Source organism: Tinamus guttatus, unplaced genomic scaffold (assembly GCF_059628265.1).
Source record: "Tinamus guttatus ecotype Peru unplaced genomic scaffold, ASM5962826v1 Tinamus_guttatus_pri_ptg000246l, whole genome shotgun sequence".
Lineage (NCBI taxonomy): Eukaryota > Metazoa > Chordata > Aves > Tinamiformes > Tinamidae > Tinamus > Tinamus guttatus.
This window is the reverse complement of record NW_028288780.1, coordinates 8,071,858-8,090,959: the sequence shown is the minus strand read 5'-3', so window position 1 is coordinate 8,090,959 and position 19,102 is coordinate 8,071,858. Positions and strand designations below refer to the sequence as shown.

General features: G+C 41.9%; 1 protein-coding gene across 1 annotated transcript; it reads left to right on the top strand.

The window, feature by feature from the left end:
• Positions 1-857: 857 nt before the first annotated feature.
• Positions 858-11,601, top strand: VDAC2 (voltage dependent anion channel 2). The gene is made up of 9 exons (XM_088526391.1): positions 858-911; positions 3,472-3,540; positions 4,631-4,683; positions 6,981-7,133; positions 7,231-7,283; positions 7,776-8,003; positions 9,165-9,315; positions 10,118-10,175; positions 11,056-11,601. The coding sequence occupies exons 1-9, from the start codon at positions 878-880 to the stop codon at positions 11,145-11,147; spliced, it is 891 nt and encodes a 296-aa protein (XP_088382517.1). The 5' UTR covers positions 858-877; the 3' UTR covers positions 11,148-11,601.
• Positions 11,602-19,102: the final 7,501 nt, after the last annotated feature.

Genomic DNA, 19,102 nt, shown 5'->3' with positions numbered 1-19,102 from the left:
TGTTCCGTTTCTAACTCGTTCGGCGCCGCGAGCAGCCAGGCCCCTCCGCGGCGCCTCAGGGCGGGCCCCGGGGCCGCGGCCGCCCCGTCCCGCTCCGCTCCCGCCCGCGGCCCCGCCCCGCGCAGGACCCCGCGCCGCCGCCGGGGCTGCCCCGCGCCGCGCCTGTCGATCGGTGGCGCTGCCGCCGCGTTCGGCAGCGGCGGGCGCGGCTCCGCGGCGCGGCGGCGGGCGGTGCCGCGGCGGCGGCGGCGGGCGCGGCGCGGCGGGGCGGCGGCGCGGGGCGCGGCGCGGCGGGGCGGCGCGCGGCGGGGCGGCCGCGGCTCGTTGGGGTCCTGCGCGGCGCGGCGCGGGGCGGGCGGCGCAGCGGTGTCTCCTTCACTTCGCCCTCCAGTGCCCGCGGCTGCAGCAGCGCGGCCTCCTCGCACGCACCCGCCGCCCGGCCCGGCCCGGCCCGCTCCGCCCGCCCGCCCGCGCAGCCAGGAGTGCCCGCCGCCGCGCGGGGCAGGGGCCGGCGGGCGGGAAGCGGGCGGCGGGGCCAGGCGCCCCGCCGTGGGGCAGAGAGCGGGCGGGAAGGGAAGGGGCGGGCGGGCCCGGGCCGCTGTCGCGGACCGCGGGGCGGCGGTTCGCGGCCGTTGCGGCCGTTGGCGGCGGCGGGAGGCGCGGCGGGGCCCGGGGCGGGATGCCCAGATGGCGCGCGGAGCAGTTCACCTTGCGGCGGCCCGGGCCTGGCGCAGGCCGCGCGGGCGGGCGGGCGGGCAGGGGGGCACAGGCCGCGCCGGGCCCCGGCGGCGCCGCTTGGCCCGAGCGGTCACCGAACATCCCGCTGTTTCATTCTCTCTTCCCCCGCTTTCCCTAGATTCCCTAAATTGGCCTAGCCATGACTATTTCTCCAGCATGCCCGCCTCCGAGACGTAAGTAGGGAGACAGGGAAGCGAGGGTAGCGAGGCGCTAAGCGCTAGTAGTGCTAGAGGATTAAAGGTCAGCCCTGTGCCATACGTTTCCGTACGCATAGCTAGATAGATACCTGCCTTATTTATTTTTTTAACCAAATATGTTTTAGAAGTAGTATGTATTTTTCTATGCTGTTTGCAGAATACATTTTAAAATGTATTTATGTCTACAGTAATGTAGTTACTGCCAAACAAACTGCATTTTTTTTTGCTTTTTTTTTCTTCCCTCAAGAAGAAGTATGCCTTCCAGCCTGATCCTAAATAGCCTGAGGGCTTAACATTGTTAGAAATCTTTATAGATCTTCTTGGAATTTCCTTAATTATCAGGTGTAGGAGAGTTTTGAAATAGCACCTCGAAAGAAAGAGATGGTGTAATAATTCTGACAACGTTCATACACTCTTCTTTTTTCATTCTGGAATTAATTTTCTTCTTTCTACCAGAAGAATCAATCATTTTTGCAGCCCTTGAGTAACAAATGTAATTCAACCTTTTTCTTTTTTAGTAGTATGTGAAAAGAGGGATAAAATAAAGCCAAGTCAGGATGAATCTCCCATGTGAATTAATCTTTAAAATGATACTAGCTTCTTGTCATTATATATTACCTATATTTTAAGTACTTTTAGTTAGTAGGTTTTAAGTGAAAGACAATTCAAAATAGGGTTGAAGAAATTTAGCTATGATTGTAACCTAGTTGACCTACCAACAGAGGAGGAAACAGGAAAATATATTTGCCCTGTTTAATTTTTTTTTTAATTTTAATTTAGTGGGCTTTTCTGATGATGGCATTGGCTTATCACACACCTAACAAAGCCAAATTAACTATTAATTAACTTAACTCTTCATTACACCGTAGTGTAGGACTAGAACAGCAGCATGAAAGTCAGGCCCCATTTTAACTCTGTTTATCACAAAACTTGCATTTGTCTATAGGCTGGAATGTCTGACAACATTTCTGGCTTCCTTGCAATGGGAAGGGTGCATAGTTAGGCCAGATGAAACAGCACTATCCTTTTACTTGGTAATCCTTTAAACTTAGACACAGGGTGAGTTTGCTGTCTTGCCAGGGCGTCCTTGCTCTGCATAAGTCTTTTGTTTTTAGGTATTTAGTCAAATTGGAAGCAACATTTAAAAATGAAAGTAAAAGGCTCACTTATTTTAACTCTTAAAATATGTCACTGCTAACAGCTATTACAAAACCATACAACTAGAAACTAGAAGGCTTATGAAACTAAGAAAGTTTTTTTTTTTCTTTTTTTCAAAACTCTTAAAAGATAGTGCCTCTGTAAGAGAGACTTTTGCTGTTGAAATCGTAGCAAAACGGTTAGTGAACAGTTCCAGGGGAGTATCTGCCCAGGGAGGAGCATTGCATAGGCTGGGTGAGAGCCTAGGCCAGTGCCCAGTCAGGCCAGGGAGGCTGGTTGGTGGTAACCAGTCTTGAAAGGCAGGTTCCTTAGCAGTGAGATTGCCTGAGGCTCTCTGTGTGCGGAAGAGTCGCCTTAAATGTCCCTTTCTCACTGACCTGCTGCTCCTACTGCTTTAAACTAAGGGAAATATTTAATTCCTTACTGCTTTGAATGAACAAAATCTTTAATTCCTATATAGAGCAAATACCTAACAGATTGTAGTGTTTAGAGTTACCAGCTAGTTTCATCAGCCTCGTTTCTGCTTCGGGTGTGAAGTCACAGCAATGAAGAGTATGTGCTCTTCAGTAAGGCTTGCACTCTTTTTGCTTGTCCTCTTCCCCTTCTCCCGCTTTGAGGGACCAAACAGTACAAATCTGGTGAAACCAGTGATGGCTTTCTTCTAAGATGTGTGCAGGTCTCGGTTACTGGAAGCTGGCAGATGTCACAGTGCTACTGACTGTGGACAGATCTTACTCTTCTCATGGTAGTTGTGTAAGATACCTGTAAAGCTTCATCAAGTCATAGTTTGAGCAATTTAGTTAATGGCTTCAGAGTTCCTTTTTTTTTTTTTTAAATTATGTGTCTGCCATTTAAAATATGGGACAGTTGGTGTTGCAAAACATGTGTGTACTCTTTCCCATTTTGGAAACAAAATGCCTTCAGTCCTGTCAGATAATTGCTATAAGCATCTGTCATTTAACTTTGTAGGAATTTAGGAAATTCCTGTCTACATTATAGATTTTCAAGCTTCCACTTTCCTAGTCTTCAATGGAAACTTCCAGCTCTGGAAATGTGAAATTATGGTTATTTTCTGGTGCTTAAAAATGTGTGGAGAAATTGACTTTATAAGAGAGAATTCGGTGGCCATGTAACACCTCTCTGTCTGTGCAGATTGCCTATGCCAAGAGAACATTCACTGCTCACAGTGAACAACCTCGGTGCGAATCTGTAGGTGTTTCGCAGAATATTGTAATGATTGTTTGAACCATCTGTCTCTTAACTGCGTTCATACGTGAATTCTGGCAAAAAAATACAGTGGTTTGTAAGAGTTGGGGTAGTAGTTTCTGTGCGTATGCGTAGTAAAAACTTTGTTATTAATTAGCCTGTTCCCTTCCAGCTCCAATGGCGATTCCTCCATCATACGCAGACCTTGGCAAGTCTGCCAGAGATATCTTCAATAAAGGACTATGGTAAGAATAGTACTTGTCATAAAACATCTTGTTTGTCTGTACTGGGGCATTGTCTTTTTAAGCCTGCACATGAAATGGACTGCTCAAATATTTTGGGATAGAGGTTATTGCTTTTGTTTTCACTCTCCACTAGCATGTCATTAGAGGCTTTTTGCAGGCTAGTTTGGTATGAAGTCTGTTAAATCTTAGTGCTTTCACTACATAAATGTTAGGAAAGAGGTATACAAATAGGCAAGAATGTAAGCAATTGAAAGTGTAATTTATTAGCTCAGGTGTGCTTCTGTAGTGATCTGTGTATGCTACAGCATTTCTTGACACAGAAAGAGATATATAATATTGTAGCCTTTTTTGAGTAGAAAGAAGAATAGATATCAAGATAAAGAATATTTGAGTGTATTAAAATAGTAATACTAGGCAGTTTCCTAGCTAAATGCTGCTTCAGTTATAGTACTGTTTCTTTCTAGCAGCTAGGCAAAGTGTGTAAAACTTTAGGAATGAGTTTTGGATGCTTTTTCACCTAGACTGTCACTCCGAGCTCCAAGGGTAACAAGGTGAAATGACAATCCCATAAATCTATGTTTCTCAGTGGCAATGGCTATGTATAACCCTGTTTTTGCTTCTTGGATCTTTCTGCTCCTTGATGCTTGGGGGATGGATTTTATTCTGATTCATGCATAGGGTAGCTCATCAATGAGTGCGGAACTGATGCCATCGAGGAAACGGAAAAGAATGCGTTTCACTGCAGTTCGATTTATTCTTGGAAGTCACCTTTTGGCAGGCAGGCACATATCCTTAGCGTACTGCTGAAGGGCCTTTTCCAGCTTGATTTGGTGAAGATATCTGCCGCTTCCCATGATGGAACACAACTCTTGTTTTATGCGAGGGTGCTCTCCCCTGCCTGCTTTAATAATATCTACAGTTTGAATGGTGTAGGGGTCAGTGCTGTCCTCCAGGCCTACTTTTGCAGTGTGTGTAAATGTGTGTATTTATTGACAGACACACAGCTGAGAGTGTTTGGAAAACTAGCTTCTTGGAAATATTTCATAGTCTTAATATGTGCCTTTGTAACTTTAACTTCTGTTTATTAAGGTTTCGGGCTGGTGAAACTGGATGTGAAAACAAAATCTGCAAGTGGAGTGGTGAGTTTAAATACTTCTTATTCATTGTGCTTTTCTGCATACATTCTGCCATTTAATTACGGAGGGTCTGTTTCTGCATGCCATTAGGTAGTTGATCCTAATGGTAAACACCATAAAATAATTTTAGAAGCCACTGAAGGTTTGGTTTTGAATATGACAGTGGCACTGCAGTATGTGACGGTATCTAATAATAAAATTAGTTGCCTAGTTATCTTTCTAAAATGAGGAATTTTGTTGCTCTTTTTGTATCTGAAGGTGAACAAATACCCGACCCATTTTTAAAGTGTTTTAGGAATATCAGTCATAATATAATATGCATGTCTTATTTCTGAAGTATTCTGGGTCACTGTTTATGTTCATCAGAAATGTCTGGCATCTTAACACGCTCCTAGAGTGAGTGGTTGGCAGTGAAACAGCACCTCTAGTCTTTGGCTCCTCTTTAGAGGTATTAGTGTTGTAGTAATGTTTCATGCAAGATGTCTTTGTGGTGCAAGTGGTGCCTTTTGTAACTTTGTCTATTTCTAGAGCAGGCTTTGCAAGATCTAAAAGTAGATTTTTCAGAAGGGAAATCTTTAACAATGTAACTGTTCCGTAGGAACAAGGTGTGTGGGTTGTGTTGTGTTTTTTGTAAACATCTGTATCCTAGCTGAGAAAGCTCTAGTATAGATATAGTAGTTCTTAATCAAGTTTGTTTCTGTCAGGGAGTACTAGTAATACTAGTAAAACTTCCTTAGAAAGCTGAGCCCTTGTATGAATCTCAGTTATAAGCCATCCTTGGCAGGAGAAGGTGTTGGCATGTACAACTCTTACAGACAGTTTTAAGCCAAGAGAAGGCTCTTAAATGTAATAGCAGCTCATAAAGCTATTATAATGAATGGCTGCATTTGCATATACTTTATACTTTGTGCTATAGGAATATCACACAGAAGGAATGTGAAGCTGAAGATACTGTTACTTTGAGTTGTGTGGTTCCTGTCGTTTACTAGAAAGTAGATCTACTTAATACAGTTTCGCAACTGTGGATAGTTTGGTGGTTCAGTAATACAATTAAGGGAAACACCTTGACTGTGTGGGTTTTTTTTTTTTTTTTTTCCTCTTTCCAATGGTAGTTGGTAGTCTCTCTCTAAGTGTTGGAAGTCTTGGGCTGTAAATATGGTAGCATTTAAAGATCCATTATTTCAAATGCAGTCCTAAAGTGAAACCAGTGTTTCCTTCTCCTGGGGGAAATGGGATGTGCTACCATGTAAAGAGTCTATTTGATAATTGTATTGGGCATGGACAAGGTCAAAAGTCAAAACTGATTTATATTTTAAAAAATATAGATATTTTTTTTCCAATTGAACTTTATTGGAAATAGCTCCTTAACATAAGCTTGCAAAACACTCTGCTGTTTCTACTAGATTCTGCCTTATGTTTCTGAACAGTGATATACAGATTCTTCTTTCTGTTCTCTGGGATATTCCAAATAGTGAGAGACATCAGGAGCTTGTTAGTTTTAGTTAGGAGATGGGAGTGTTACTGCTAACCTTAAGAATTCTAAGTGACTAGAGGTGGTCTAATGACTCAACCAGAAGAATAAAATCAGACTATTGCCTCAGCTCATAATTCAAATATGAGTGTTCTGCCTGTGTATCTTTAAAATGAAGTATCGGAGGAATAACAGTTTTACAGATGTCAGTAAAAACACATTTATACCTATGGGTTGTGTGAAAGTCTGGGGCACTGGTTTGACTGAGAACTCCTCCCTCCTTAAAAAGCTTGAAATATTTGGTCATGTGTAGAGCGATGTCATTCTATGGCATTTTACAAATGTACATAACCTATCTTTGGAGATGGATGGACTAGAAGAGTGAACACATATGTGAGACTTAAAACATTGAGTGAAATTGCATTATAGTGTTTGTGGCTCTTATGAGTAAATTAAAAATTACACTAAGGAGTACCAAAATTGACATATTTCAAGATTTTTTTTTCTGTTTTTAAGGAAAATGTGTGCAGTAACCACTATCTTGCTTTTGAGTTGCATTTCAAGCTTGTGTATTCTGCAGTGCTGGGGTTTGTGCTCTGTTCAGTGAGACAGAGGAAATCAAATTGCAAGTAGGCATGAATTACCCAGTTCTCCTGACTTCCAACCCCTTCTCCCAAACCCCTCTCCCTGCAGGTTCTTTAGCATTTTTGAACTTACTGCATAGTAAAACAGGATCCTAGTGTCTGCTAAGATAGTCTTTTTCTCTTTTGTCACTGTGGAAGACTTTCAGGAATACTTGTGTTTAATATGAATACCATCTTTTTTTTAGGAATTTACAACAGCCGGTTCATCAAACACAGACACTGGAAAAGTGAATGGGAGCTTGGAGACCAAATACAAGTGGGCTGAGTATGGGCTAACCTTCACAGAGAAATGGAATACAGATAACACTCTGGGAACAGAAATTGCAATTGAAGATCAGGTAATACATTAAGAGAGTACCAAATCTTTTACTTACTTAGCAGAATTGATTTTATAGCTTTATCATCTTTTCTCCTCCCCACCCTTTCCCCAATTAGATTGCCAAAGGCTTGAAGTTGACATTTGATACAACTTTCTCACCAAATACAGGGTAAGAATTCTGCTATTCCTTTTGGCTTGTTTAGGCAAATAAGCACCTCCATGGTAAATATATGTTCTCCTGTATATGAAATCAACAGAGACATTTATATGGTTTGTTGTCGATCCAGAATTACTTGGGAACTTTGATAATGGTGAGTTATCAAATCCCAGTGTTGAAGAGTTTTGGTGTTGTGCATCACATTTTATTCTACAGGGTTAGTATAGGATGTCTCTTAACTATCCCTCCTGCTCACGCTGAAATAGTGTAAGAAGAAGTATAAACATAGAAATAATTAATTGGAAGGTTACAAAAGGCATGAAGAGGCCTCTAACCTTCATTGGAAAATGCATGTCTGCTGTGGCTTTTTTGATATTCCATGCTTTGTTTGACCCAGTCTAGAGGATACTTGGCATTTAGATACCTGTTGCAGTTATGACTCCAACTTGGCAATTCATTGAGTAAGAAAAGCCTTGTCTTAATGCGATTGTTTTTCTCTTTCAGAAAGAAAAGTGGTAAAATTAAGTCAGCATATAAGCGTGAATGCTTAAACCTTGGTTGTGATGTTGACTTTGATTTTGCTGGACCTGCAATCCATGGTTCAGCTGTCTTTGGTTATGAGGGCTGGCTTGCTGGATATCAGATGACTTTCGATAGTGCCAAATCAAAGTTGACAAGGAATAACTTCTCTGTGGGTTACAAGACCGGAGACTTCCAACTGCATACTAATGTGTAAGTACTAAAAATAGTCTTCCACAAAACGAGATGATCTCTACTATTCCTGCTAGTCAGAATATGAATGCTTGAAATGCCAGGAAATGTTCAAATTGCAACTGAGCATTGGGCTTTTTGGAAAACAAACTCTTTTATTAAGAATTGCCTTGTCAGTCTCTCCAAAACCTGTAAATGTGATTTGTTACTGTTTACCATGCAAGATATGCTAGAGTTTACCAAATGCTGAAGAACATTAAATTGGAACTGCAGTAGTTTAGTTAGAGCAGATCGTAATGCATTTTCAAGCTTCCCCATTACATTGAATTGTATCTGTCTATATACATAAATTTAAGGGCACTAGATTTGTTAGATGGTAGCAACCAGCATTGCACTGTTTAAATATGGCCTGAGTAATTTCTGAAGCAAGAATAAAGCTTTGCTTTTGGCCTTTTAGAGTGGGCTCACCTTCCTGCCAGTATGGGGTAAAGAGTGTGCTCAAGAGTGAACTTAAGTTTATAAATCTGCTTCAGTTTCTGTATCTAGAGATCATGAAGGTAATTCACTGGGTTTTGATCAGTTTAATCTGAAAAGCAATGTTTTCACTTGAAGCTAGTACAAATTAGTACTTTTCTAGTGCGCTTAGTTAAGAGAGAACTTCTTATTCGATTTTGTCCTTCTAGAAGAGTATAGTGGGTGTTGTGTCTATTTAGGTTGGTGAAACTTGGGGACAGGGGAAAGCTACAGGCAGCTGAGTCTAGGACGTGAGAATTCCATGTCAGCTTACTGATATCAAACATTGTGACAAAATTGTAAAAATATCTTCTGATTCTTTAGAGCATAAAATGTATTCAGTAACTTAGAATGCTTATTTCCTGACAATTGACATATATCTTCTAGTATGGTAAAGAAACAGTTTTGCCCTTTACTTGATCAAATGCTTAGTTTGATGTTCTCAAGAGAATTAGCATTGTCTGTAGTGCTGTGAATTAATTTTTGCATGAATTACTAAAATTTAATTTATTCCTGAAGGCTCTGTTCATATTTTTTTCTGTCTAAAAGTGTGAAAGAATTCAAATTTTCTGAATTGTTATTTAAATTATCTATCTATCTATCTCTGCCTCTCTCTTTATATATATATGTGTGTGTGTGTGGTTATTGATTTATTTTTAACTTGTGCAGCAATGATGGGTCGGAATTTGGTGGCTCAATTTACCAGAAAGTGAGTGACAATCTTGAAACTGCTGTAAACCTGGCTTGGACGGCGGGTAGCAACAGCACTCGTTTTGGCATTGCAGCCAAATACAAGTTGGATTCCACTGCTTCTATCTCTGTAAGTATGGCTCTAACTTAGAGGGTTATGCTAAGCCCAGCAGTCCCCCAGTTTCCAAATGTATTTTATCAATACCAAAGAGATGGTCCAAAAACCTCGTAAAAATTACTCTTACAGTTCAGGTAGTTTTTAACTAAACCAGGAAAATCTCATTAAGAGTAGACATAGAGAACCTCTGTAGCAGTTTACTGGGTTCTTCAGCAGTTTTTGGGGAGCTGTGCAAGGTTCTCATGGTGAGAACTGTGGAGGTGCTGCATAAAAAGGCTATGTGCAGGGAAATTTTCTGTGTGTTGGAAAGTTGGAATTGAATTTGGGTGGTTGAAATTGTCCAATAGAAGAACCGATATAACCTGAGATTAGTAATTCTACATATATTGCTTTATGATGATACTATGAAATGTCAGTTTCTTGACTGAGTAGAGCTGCAAAATACCAGTTCCTTTCTAATACTGTTAATGTGGAAGATTCTTATGAAGTGTTTTGGGTGCAGGGGGAGCCTGTGGTGGTGAATTGCTATGGCCTCCTGAAAGGAAAGGGAAAGACTACCTGCCAAAACTACATTCCAGTACAACTCTCCCCCTCCATCCTGTCTACCTTCAAATACATTCCTGTTCTTCAACAGTAAATTGATGGGAAAGGGCAATGCTGGAAGAAATAATCCAGTGAGCAGAAAGGTTTTGAAAGGACAAGTAAAATCTGGCCTAAGTTGATAATGGTGGTGTCACTATTGCTATTCTAGCATCTGAATGATAATAACAGCTCTTCTCTTGCAACACTTTAATTGATTTGGTTATTTTTGCAGGCAAAAGTGAACAATTCTAGTCTAGTCGGAGTGGGGTACACCCAGACCCTGCGGCCAGGTAAGGGCTTTCATGTATTAATTATGTCACACCATGTATTTTATCTTCCATGTGTAGACATTCACTGAGGATAGTGCATTTTTATGTGACTATTTCCCCCCTTTAGAGCAGTTTTACGCTGACAGCAAAGTAGATGTTTGACAGTAGCTTATGTTGCATATTAAGCTTTCATCTAACGAAGACAACTTCTCTTGCATCTATTTAATGGTATTTCTGCATTACATTCCTCATTGATTTTCGTAGCAGTCTTGTAAGGGTATTTGATAATATACCTTTAGGCCATGCAAGCACTTTTTCCTTCAGCATTGCTTTCTGCAGTTACATCTTACCAAATGACAGCGGGTCTTGTGATGACAGCATTAATCCTCAAAACAATACACCTTCTGCTCTGCATGTTAAACACTCCTCCCAAACAAATCCCTGAACTTATCTGTTTTGTCTTAATATGAAGCCACTTCTCAGTACTCCATTACCATTGGTGATTTACTTGTTTAGAAACAAAACCCAGTAGTTTCATTATGTCTCTTCATCAATGCAAATGCTTGTCTTAGTATACCTAACTCCCCTTCTTTGTGCACACTTCAGTGTAGAAGATGAAACCTTTTCTATACAAATTGATTAGAGACTTTCAATATCTACTTCATAAAATGGTGCTCGCAAGAAGTGTCTAGTTTGCTTGTTTTGCATGGCTGGCTTTCAGTGGATTTGACACTAAATGGACTGGTGTAAATGGATTCCTCTGTTTAAAAAAAAAAAAAATCTTTTGCGGAAACTAATGGCATAGGAAAGAGCTACAGTGGGGTCTTGTAATGACAGAGGTTGAATTGAATGAAAGCTGCTCTGATTCTGTGTTGTAAACATACTCTTTAAAATGTTACAGGTGTGAAGCTTACACTGTCTGCTCTGATAGATGGAAAGAGCATCAATGCTGGTGGCCATAAACTTGGTCTTGGCCTGGAATTGGAGGCTTAAAACGGTGAAGAAACTGCTGCAGAGAAGGGATATCAGAAGAATTTGGCCTTAAATTCCAATGTGACCAGCAGGCTTTATTTCCAAGAAGGATGACCTAGAACAAGAGCTGTATTTGAAGTATTTAGACAGTTACTTGTTAGCTGGTTTCTAGTTCAATTGGTTACCCATCTAGTTACAATTCTGCATTAGTGCAGTCACTTAAACATTATTTAAATGTATTTAACTGTTTAATGCGCTACCCACAAATAATGAAATAGACATTTATGAAAACTGTACAATTGTGTGCATGTTTGTTTTTATGTTCCTTTTAACATTCAATATTGCCATTGAATGAAAACTGGATCAGTGGATGTTTTGAAATGAGGTCAACAGTTTTGTTATATCACCTGAACTAGAAATACATTTGGTATCCCGAGACGACTCAAATTATGAATAAAACAAGTACACACACATACTTGTGCCTCAAATATTTTAAGAGTTAATATATGAGGGTAGTGCTCAGTAAGTTTTAAGTTTAACTCAAAATAACCTAAGACCTATAGTACTTTATACTTTTGTGCAATTAAGGACTTGCTTCACTCATGACAACACTGAAGACAGATGATTTTCTCTGAACAGCTGGATTCCTCAAGCAGATTGTTTTCTTTCTTTCCCCCTCCCTCTCTCAGGTAAGATTTATCATACCACACCATTTAAATTAGTGTTATGTTCCATGGGCAAAATTCACTGCAGGATGATGGACTTGCCACATGGAGACATACAAAAACTGCTTCTTGATACGCTTGCCTCGGGGTGGGGGAAAGAACAGAAAACGCTTCTCTTAGAGATATCTTACCAAATGAGACAACTTCTGCAGTTGGACACTATAACAGCCTGCTTAGCTCAACTGCTATGTTTCTGCCCAAAATGAGTGAAATAAAGGTTTTATTTTTTCCATTTTCACTTAAAATTAATCCAATTCTGTCATCTTATGGACCAATAATTCTTGACAAATGTCTATTTTCTGTCCAGAAATATGTGGGATAATAGAAAAAAAATCATAGTGTCCCAGGTCAGCTTTAATAGAGGTAATGGAAATACAAGGTATATCTGGTTTCTGAACATACAATCTCTTAAAGTCAAACATGGTTACTTGTGAAGACTTCTAATGTAAATATGTTGGCAAATGTAGTTCCAGCAAGCTTGCATTCAGGAACAGAGGTTCAGGGGAGTGCCTGGAGCTGCTCCTTGCAGGTCCTTCTCCTTGCAGCTGGAAGGGGTGTGTGTTTGTGCCTAGTCTTGCTGGCTGTAGCTCGCAGCAACTTCCTTCACAGGGAGGGGGCTGGCTCATGGCCTGCAAGCCTTACGAAGAATTAATCCTCTTAGAAATCCTAGTGAGTGGCTCAGGTCCTGGTCCACCCTGCATCACTGTCCTCGCATTCAGGTTTGGGAGTAGCTACCCTGCAGCAAGCTGCACGTCCTCAGGTGTTACCTGCGAGGTGATCCAGCCCCTGCTGCAGGAAAGGGAGTAGAGCAGACCTTACACTACGTCTCAGGCTCTGGAGGGGGTTTTCTGGTTTCTCTGTTTGTTTGTTTCAAGAGAAACAGAGTTCAGCAGCAGGGGTAGTAAGCTTGTGCTTCAGTGTGCCTTCCACCACCAGAAATAAAATTCACTTTTTTTAGGAGCACTTTAAATGGTGGAAGAAGAGGCTCGTAAGGTGCAGTTTGTTAGTCTTTTGCATGTTATTTTTTGAAAAATTAAAAAAGAGAATTTGTAGTTGATAAGTGCTAGGCCCTCTAAAGCTTAGAAACCTTTGAATTTTAGTACAAGTTCTCTTGTTGGTGTAATCACCTTCAGTGCCACACAGTGGGTGTTCAGGCTTGTCCTGAGAAATGCCACGTGCCTCACCCAGCGCAGCCCCTGCACGAATACAGGAGCCTGTCTCCATCTCGGAAGGGCTCCCCTACATCCTGAAACCACCAGCTGCCACCCTGCTGTTTCTCCTTCTTTTCTGGGGAAGGGGAAAGAAGGGATGGGGGTTTAAAGAGGGCTGCAGTGAGTCCGGCACCTACCCTTAACACTGTCCTCCTCACATGTTCAGCTGTAGTTGTTTTCCTTGCAGACATATAATAGGTAAGTGAAATAAAAGCAGACAGTTCAGAACTACTTTTCTTCTCTTTCTGCAAATTAATAATGGAAGACTTAAGCATATTGCTCTTACCTTTTCATGAAAATCACTTTAGTCCACAGTTACTTCTTTTATAATACTAATGCACAACCAGAGAACAAACAAACAAAAACCAAGGGTTAATGGTTGTGCAGTAGTTAACATAGCTGAAAATGTAAGTTCTCCTAAAATGCTTTATTGTATATCATTACTTTGGAAATGAAAACTAAAGTTCAGGCTCTACCTTTTGATGGTTCTCAAGTAAGACTTGTTAAAAGGGCTTTGAAACTTCCTTTTTGAATATGTTACAGAAGATACAGTTGGATGTAATTGGAGTTTTGTGGTGAGGAAAGCCTGTAGTTTAATGGCTCCATTTTCTTATAAAGTGAAAAAGAGAAAGCTTTAATGATCACTCCTCAGTGCTAGCCAGCCTTTTTTTTTCAGTTGTCATCTGGAATAAAATAAAAATACTGAGATATCTAATGACCTGAGAATTGCTGTTCATCTTGTTTGTGTAGCATTGCCTACTAAAATGGGAATAGGAGTTGTCTGTGGGGATAATTGCAAGAGGACTTAATTGCAGACATTTTTGTTAATAAAAATAGTTGCAGATGGGACTGACCCTCCTGAATCTTGCAATTTAACATCCATGTGGCTCGGACATTTGTGTTCTAGTTATGCTATAGAAATTTGTCAGGTTATATTAACTAACCTTGCATTCCTAAATCTGACTCTTGCATGTTACAGTCATTTGGAACCAAGGAACTTTTTTGAAACCATTTCAGAGTGAGCACGGAAACTATCCCAGTATTGGACACATGCTTATTACTTTCCCTGGGCTCTTGCTGGGTTAAAATCAGGCATCAGCAGAATGTGCTGCCCTCTAATGTCATGTTTTGGTGCTTGGCTTAAAAGTGGCAATGGTCTATCCAGCCCACACAAAGGCGCACTTGAGTTTTAAGGTAACTGCATTTTTATAGGAAGTAGAAATTACCAACATGAGAGAGCCTGGGGGCAAATGATTCAGCCCTGCTTATGCTAAAGGTCGTAGCTTGCTTATCATAACCTTCGTCAGTGAAGACACAGAAGCAATTCTGGGCAAGGCAGGTCATCTCTCACCCACGAGAAATACTGGGACTTTACCGTGACAGCTATGTCTTAATGACCAGGACAAATGTTTCAAGTCCTTAATTTGGAGGAAGAATAGAAACACAAAGCAGATCAAAGATTTGAGCATGTATTTTAGTAAGCATCCCTTCTCATGACCAATTATCTGGGTCTGCCTCATAAGCACCAGTGTTTCTATAATGCTGCTGCGTCACACGGAAAGCAATGACCAACTGAACAGTCTTAATTTTTCTGAGCCTTGCATGCAACTTTCTTCTTTTTAAGTGTGAGTTTGATATTGATGTCCTTGCAAAAAGAGGCAGAAATGTCATGCGCTGCAGTCTCAGAAGAGTAATATCCAGTTAACACTTCTAAAAATGCTGTTAGACAAAATGTGTGGTTTTATTCACTCTGAAGCTTGGTTAGAGTATCCAGATTTATATGTACACTCATTTTTATCTACCAGTGTGGGGAAAAGTGCTGACAGTACTTTAAACATAGTAAGCACTCAGACTTTGCTTCACCTCCAAGCATTTGACCTTTACTACAGCATGTGTTTTTCAATTAGAATTTTCTGCTGAAACAAAGAGAACTGAAATATTTGCACTAAGATTTTTGCAGGTTAACCATGCCACAAGCTTCAGAAATCTTCCAAAAGTCTGTGAATGCTGTTGTGGGGTGCTCTTTGTCCTGGATCCACAGGGGAAGGTTGTACACATAAGGAACGTTTTGCTATTTTATTTAATTACACACTGTTAACAGTTCGGTACGTTTGTGTGTTTGCTCAGCCTATTTGCCTATAAGCATTAAAATAGTCAATAACTGCTATAAAAACTTGCTAATCTTATATGCTATGCTTCCTGGAGCTGGTTTGAGTGTGCTAGCGTGAGTCAGAGCAGGCTCTGCCTAAACCCAGCGTGGCGCAGCTTGCAGAGCAGAGGCAGCAGCTCCCAAGCAATGCCTGAACTTTGTCCCTCGGAGTTTTATTTGTTCCACTGCAGCAGTATTAAAGGCACACTTTAACTGCATCCTTATTAGGAGCCACACCTAGTTTGGTGTTTCAGAAATGATAAGTTGCTGTGCCGTGTCTAGGGCTTGGATATTACACAAGTAAGGATTTTGAGGTGTTTTGGTTTTGTGGGGATGAAAGATCAATGTCTTCCACCTGAAGCTACTAAATAGCATTATTTTAACTTGTTATTTTTAGCAGCCAGGGAGTGCCAATCTGACAGCTTTTGCAGTAGGGGCTGCTGTGGGCTATTCTGGTGCCCTGCAGGTCCCCGCATCTGGGGGATGCAGCCAGCTTGTGCCCTTCTGCTTTCTCCCCTTTGCTTCAAAACTTTTCCTGCCTGTTTTCCAGCCTGGCTTATGGATCAATTATGCCATCTGGTGGACATTCTGTTTTCTCTTTTGATCTCTTCGGGGAACATTGTAAAACCTAAAACAGCTTTTTTTCTTTGATATTTTTTCAGGTACCTTCTATTAACTTACAGAGTAAAAAGAATAATAGTTAAAAAAAAACAGAAAAATGCTAATTTTTTCAGTAAATCTAAACCTGATTCTGAGCTAATGAAATTGAGTTAGATTAGAAAAAAAAGCAGCTACTGCTGCACTGAGATGTCTCCTACCGCAGGGCGTGTGAGTGGTGGGGCGCACACGGAGTCCTGGAAGATGCACAGTCCCGCTCCTTGCAACAAGCCAGGGGCAGCGGGGTCCTGATGCGCCGGGGTTCCCTCCCAACAGGAGCTAGTGAAAAAGCAGCCGAGCTGCTCAACTGCTGCATTTCTGAGAAACCTCAAGATAGATCAAGATCCCCTTGATTTCGAAAGTGAAGTTTCAGCCTTGATTTCCCAGAAAAGCTTGACAGCACGAAGATGGAGTGTGCTCACTTTTGGAGAGCAGAGGGCTGGTGGTGGCCCACATTGGCTGTTCAGCCTCCCCGCTGCTGTTATCAGCTTTTCCCACATTTGCAGCTACATCCCAGCCCAGACGTTTGGGTCTCTGTGATGGCCGTGCAGGCGGCCCAGGGCTGCCGTGGCTGTGAGGGTGCCCTCCTGGCTGCTCGGTGACTCCCAGGGACCCCTGGGCAGTGTTCAGGCAAGGATCGCCTTCATTCTGAGCACGGTTATGAATTCTCCACTTTGCAATTTCTTTTAAGGTGGTCGTCGCTAACTCTAGGAGCTCAGTGAAATGTTTCGGCACCACAGTGAATTTCTGAGCACGTTTGGTGGATTACAAGTGATTGTGAAAACCACCTGATGTTAATTTAACTCCTCCAATTGGCTGCAGGTGGCTCTGGGAGAACCGTGGGGCATTTCCACCCTTGCTCTGGCAGCAGTGGTGCCTCTTGTTTTGTATGGCAGCTTTAGCTCTGTAAAGTTTTGTGTTGTTTTAGTTTAGTTGTTGTTAATAGGTGAATGGCTTACTGCTCTTTGTTGGGGATGTTCGTGGGGCTATGTCTGGCTGGGAACCCCCTGGACAGCCACTGGATCAGCACTGGATGGATGCTGCTGGGCCTTTGCGGGTAGAACACAGCATGAGGTAAGTGTGAAGCGTGTGTGGTGATGCCTGGTGTTTTCTGAGGCCCTCGCTCATGGCCCTGCTACACAGCCTGGCTGTAGACATGAGTTGTGGTCTTTGCACTGGAGGCTGAGCTGTATGTCTGCCTGCCTTAGGAAGACTTGTTTTTATCTTGTTTTATCGGAGGCGCATAGAGAATCGGGCCTAGTGTTTCGTCTTGCTGCAGCACTTGTTGGTTTTCAGGTGAAACTTAGTGCTGTGCAGCCAGCGCCCTCTCTAGGCTTGGGGAGTTTGAAGGTGCTCTGGAAGCTGATCAGGAGTCATGTTCATGTCTAGGTAGGCTGAAGCTCTCGTGATTTGCTGTTGTCAGTGTTCATCATGGGGGGATTTGTGAATAAATCTTAGTATCTCAATGGGTTTATTTACAGTGTGAGCACAACCCTAGTGAATGTGTCTTCCACCTCCAGTTTCCTCTCTCTTGGGAGCCTGAACTGCAAGTGTTTGTGAGAAGGGGAAGAGAAAAAAAACTTTAATTCTAGTAATTTATTACTAGGAGAACTCTCCAATTGCTCAGGAAACGCCCTTTTTATTTTTCCTTCCTTTTTTTTCCTTGATGGTCTTTAGGTCCCTTGGAGAAGAGCAAGGCACTTATGGGCAGGATTTGAAGTTGCTGTGGTTGTTCCACTCCAGTCTCCTTTTATGGAGATAAAGTTAGAGAAACATAAAAAGGGGGCGGGGGGGTGGTATGTAAAGACAGAAAAGGCCATTACAGCTTCTGTGGTGAGTCTTGCTGTGTAATTTCCTCTGCCCTTCCTGCTGGAGCAACGTGATCACGGCACGAGGCGCCTGGCGCATCGCAGAGCTGGGAAGCCGGCATCAGCCACTTGCGGCTCCCAGTTTTGCTCTTTACAGGCACTTGGTTTATTCGCCTGAAGGCGAAAGAAGTAAGGTGAGACATAATGAGGTCAAGAAGCAACACATAAGTGGCAGAATACAGGAATGCCCGACCAGAAAATTAAAATCTGTATAGTAATGCACATCACCTATGTAATAGGAGTGGTTAACTATATTTGCACAAGTAATCTTAATTTCAGTCTTGTGTGAATTCCTGACTGTTCATGCTTTGAAGCCTTAATCATGTGCCTGTAATGCAGTTTGTAGAGGGTAACTGTAAGTGCTTTGTAAGCTCGCAGGCCCTTTCATTTAAGGGGGTACTATAGTCCGTGTTTGGAAGTTTAAATATATTTTGAAGTTAAGCTTTTCCTAAAGGGGGTCACTGAATAACTAGCACGGGAGCAACTACATTTAAAATGGAGAAAGGAAACTCCGTAGCACCCGTTGCAGTAACCGAAGCTGCAGGAGAGGGGACTGTGTGGGACCTGGTGGTGCCAGCAGCCTTTTCGGTAGGGTGGGAAGGAATTGGGGGTCCCAGATCCTAGGGTGTTGATTAAACGTGTCTATGCTTCTGCCTTTTTCGAGTTTCATTGTCTTCAGTGGTGATTTGGCTCAGTTAAGTTGGCATCAAGAGCACTGAGGTACTGTCAGTATAAGTGTAGCTGTTGAAGGAGGGTGTTGCAGGGTAAAGAACACCCAAAAAATATACTTGGAAGGGGATCTTCAATATTCTATATAAACTATATATTCTGTGTAGTTTTGTGTTTATTATTTTTAAGTTACCCACCAGTTTTACGTACATTAGTGTTTGCTCACTCTCTTTTCCCTCTCTCCTGTTGTTGATGTGATGGTGGTGGGTTAATGTTTGGGTTGTTCTCAGACTCCTGTCTGGATCCCCTTTCTCCTTCTAGGATCTATGCTGGCCCAGAACTCACTGGCCTCTATAATCCTACAGTATCTGTCAGGAGAAGCTTGGAGCTGTTGCAGAGAGCTTGGTCCAAGGCTTTTTTTCTTAGCATGGTGAATGAACAGCTAGGTTTTATTCTGGTTAATGAACACTATGTTATTATATGTTTATGCAGTAGTTAGGCATTCCATTTACTAGTGACAGCAGCAATAACATACTCTCATTAACTATCTTCTGTAAATCTAATCTTGCAATGTCAAAGAGTTACTACTTTCAGCTTGCCAAGAAAGCTCAAGTCGCTATCCCAGCATAACTCAAAAGGCTGCCGTAGAAAAGCACAGAATCCTGTTCGTGTGTGTTTTTTTTTTTTTTTTTTTTTT